The 524-nt window shown below is 67.6% G+C and overlaps 1 protein-coding gene across 1 annotated transcript in view; it reads right to left on the bottom strand.

The window, feature by feature from the left end:
* The window catches only part of Erf (ETS2 repressor factor), a 7,724-nt gene extending 7,204 nt beyond the window's left edge, over positions 1–520 (bottom strand). Inside the window, exon 1 of the mRNA XM_010623306.1 lies at positions 499–520. Within this exon, the coding sequence (XP_010621608.1) occupies positions 499–520 (22 nt within the window). The remainder of the gene's footprint in view (positions 1–498) is intronic.
* Positions 521–524: the final 4 nt, after the last annotated feature.

Here is a 524-nt window from a genome sequence, read left to right as displayed (position 1 = left end):
CCCCGAGTCCCGGGTTCCCCATTCACGCCCTCCTAGAGACCATCCATATCCCCCTCTAAATCGTTGCGGGGCACGCGCTGGCGTGAAGGTCACGATCCGGACCGCGCAGCGCGGAACCGGGAAAAGCAGGGCCCCTGGACAGGTCCCCCCGCCCAGCACACGTCCCGGCCCCCAGAGTGCAACGTGACAGAGGGGCAGGGAGGGACCCCATCACCCCAGTGACCTCGGAAGGGGGGAGAGCCCACCTTTCGCGGTCCGGGCAGAGAGAGAAGACCAAAACTCGCAGCACCCACACCAGTCCGACCGGAGCCACGAACTGGGGGTCCTAGGCAGCACCCCCGCTCGCGCCGTGAGAAGCAACAGGTCTCGAGTGCTTGGGGGTCCCCCAGAACTAGGGATCACTCCGGCTACCCCAGACCCCCCTCGCACCCCCCCAAAGTTTCTCCGCCCGGTTTCCCGGGGCAACAAGTCCCCCACACGTGCTGCCCCCGCCCCCACCTGTGTCCGCCGGAGTCTTCATGCTG

Source organism: Fukomys damarensis, unplaced genomic scaffold (assembly GCF_012274545.1).
Source record: "Fukomys damarensis isolate Sample0158 unplaced genomic scaffold, DMR_v1.0_HiC HiC_scaffold_19, whole genome shotgun sequence".
In the NCBI taxonomy this organism is placed as follows: domain Eukaryota; kingdom Metazoa; phylum Chordata; class Mammalia; order Rodentia; family Bathyergidae; genus Fukomys; species Fukomys damarensis.
Note: the sequence above shows the minus strand (reverse complement) of the source record. Positions and strands in the feature narration are given on the sequence as shown.